Below are 2,500 nucleotides of genomic sequence, written 5' to 3' on the forward strand. Positions count from 1 at the left end.
AGGCGGAGTCTTTCAGAAGTAAAGATGGGCAGAGGTTCACCATCTGTGAAAAACTGTGTCTACAATTTGTGGAACAATTTCAGAATAATGTTCCTCAATGTAAAATTATGAAGACTATGAATATCTCATCATCTACAGTACGTAATATCATCAAAAGATTCTGAGAATCTGGAGAAATCTCTGTGTGTAAGGGACAAGGGTGAAAATCAATACTGCATGCCCATGAACTTCGGGCCCTCAGGTGGAACTGCGTTAAAAACAGGCCTGATTCTGTAATGGAAATCACTGCATGGGATCAGAAACACCTCCAGAACTCACTGTCTGTGAACACAGTTCACCGAGCCATCCACAAACGCTGGTTAAAGCTCTATGATGCAAAGAAGAAGCCGTATGTGAACATGATCCAGAAACACTGCCGTCTTCTCTGGGCCAAAGCTCATTTAAAATGGACCGAGGCGAAGTGGAAAACTGTTCTGGGGTCAGATGTATCCAAATTATATATTATTTTTGGAAACCATGGACTTTGCATCCTCTAAACTAAAGAGGACTAAAGAGGAGTTCAAAAGTCTGCATCTCTGATGCTATGGGGTGCATTAGTGTCTATGGAATGGGCAGCTTGCATCTGGAAAGGCCCCATCAATGCTGAAATCATTGCATTCTGTTTTTAATTTACATTTTACACAGTGTACCAACTTTTTTAGAATCGGGGTTTTAAATCTCAGTGTTAAACCTAAATATGAAATGAAATGGTTAAATGTAAATGTTAAATATAAACTTAGTGATAATTAATTAGGGATGTGAAAAACAATGTTTATTTTTAGATTTAAGATTTATATTTAATAGTTATATTCAACATTTATATTGAACATTTACACTGAAATGTATTTGATACGAGTCTCTATCTAAATGTAACAGAACGTTCTCAAATGTTCAACAAAGTCAGAGAAAAAAGAATATTTTGACATTTGTCTCCCCATATCTGTCAGCCCCTTGTTAAACATCAGACTTCTTGATCTACATTTTAATATTATTAGGTTTATACTATAATAGTGACAATAAAATAAACACAATGTGAAAGTGATGATCTGACCTCAGTGTCTCCAGTGTACAGTGTGTGTGTGTGTGAGTGTGTGTGTGTGTGTGTGTGTGTGTGTGTGTGTGTGTGTGTGTACCTCAGTGTCTCCAGTGTACAGTGTGGATCCTCCAGTCCAGCAGAGAGCAGCGTCACTCCTGAATCCTGCAGTTTATTGTAACTCAGGTCCAGTTCTCTCAGTCTGGAGGAGTTTGATCTGAGAACTGAGGACAGAACTCTACAGCTTTCCTCTGTGAGATTACACCCATACAGCCTGGGAGAGAAATGATGATATATCAGAACACTGACATGTGTGTGTGTGTTTGCGTCTGCGTGTATGAGAGAGAGAGTGTGTGTGTGTGTGTGTGTGTGTGTGTGTGTGTGTGTGTGTGTGTGTGTGTGTGTGATTTTGTGTGTGTGTGTGTGTGTGTGTGAGACTGTGTATGTGTGTGTGTCTCCACAGCCTGGGAGAGAAATGATGATATATCAGAGCATTTTAAGGACTAACACTTTCAATGTTGATATTTCCTTTAAAACTGAAAACCTAAAAATGTCAATACTTAATGTGTTTATTTATTTATTTATTTATTTGTTATTAAAAGAGTGTGACCCTTCTGCGATCTGCACACATGCAGTCAGAGAGAGATGCACAAATGAGAGAGAGGAAGAGATTAGAGTAATTATCTGATTAGAGTAATTACTGACGAGCATCATTCAGTCAGTTCACTCTTAATCTGTATGTAAAGAAAATGTATTAAACATAAACAAAAATAAAATTCTACTGTATGTAATGATGTTCTCTTCAATACGCTCCTCATTCTCTTCACATACAGATTAAGAGTGAACTGACTGAATAATGATCGTCAGTAATTACTCTAATCAGTACCATTAGTGTTATATTAAAATAATAAACACTGCACTAATAAATTAAGAATAAAAGATACCTACTCAGCTTTTCTGGAGACTTTGACCACTGGCAGCAGATTCAGAAGACCTTCATCTGATGGTTGATATTTCCTCAAGTTAAACACATCCAGATCCTCTTCTGAGTTCAGCAACACAAACACCAGAGCTGACCACTGAGCAGGAGAGAGTCTGACTCCACTGAGACGACTGTTACCTCCTCTGTTCAGGTAATGTTGGACTTCCTGCACTAGAGAACGATCATTCAGTTCATTCAGACAGTGGAACAGATTGATGGATTTCTCTGGAGATGGATTCTCCCTGATCTTCTTCTTGATGTACTTGACTGTTTCCTGTTTGCTGTGAGAGCTGCTTCCTGTCTGGGGCAGTAGGTCTCGTAAGAGAGTCTGATTGGACTCCAGTGGGAGACCCAGAAGGAAGCGGAGGAACAGGTCCAGGTGTCCATTCTCACTCTGTAAGGCCTTGTCCACTGCACTCCTCAGGAAATCAGACATGTCTGACTTG

At 39.2% G+C, this 2,500-nt stretch overlaps 2 protein-coding genes across 12 annotated transcripts in view; both read right to left on the reverse strand.

The window, feature by feature from the left end:
• The window catches only part of LOC108261647 (NACHT, LRR and PYD domains-containing protein 12), a 168,014-nt gene that overhangs the window by 21,269 nt on the left and 144,245 nt on the right, over positions 1–2,500 (reverse strand). For all 11 annotated transcript variants that reach the window (XM_053684643.1, XM_053684641.1, XM_053684686.1 and 8 more), the window contains one exon: positions 1,173–1,346. In XM_053684643.1, coding sequence (XP_053540618.1) covers positions 1,173–1,346 — 174 coding nt within the window. The remainder of the gene's footprint in view (positions 1–1,172; positions 1,347–2,500) is intronic.
• LOC128634279 (NLR family CARD domain-containing protein 3) overlaps positions 1–2,500 on the reverse strand; it is a 26,707-nt gene that overhangs the window by 16,820 nt on the left and 7,387 nt on the right. The window lies entirely within an intron of this gene.

Source organism: Ictalurus punctatus, chromosome 1 (assembly GCF_001660625.3).
Source record: "Ictalurus punctatus breed USDA103 chromosome 1, Coco_2.0, whole genome shotgun sequence".
Lineage (NCBI taxonomy): Eukaryota > Metazoa > Chordata > Actinopteri > Siluriformes > Ictaluridae > Ictalurus > Ictalurus punctatus.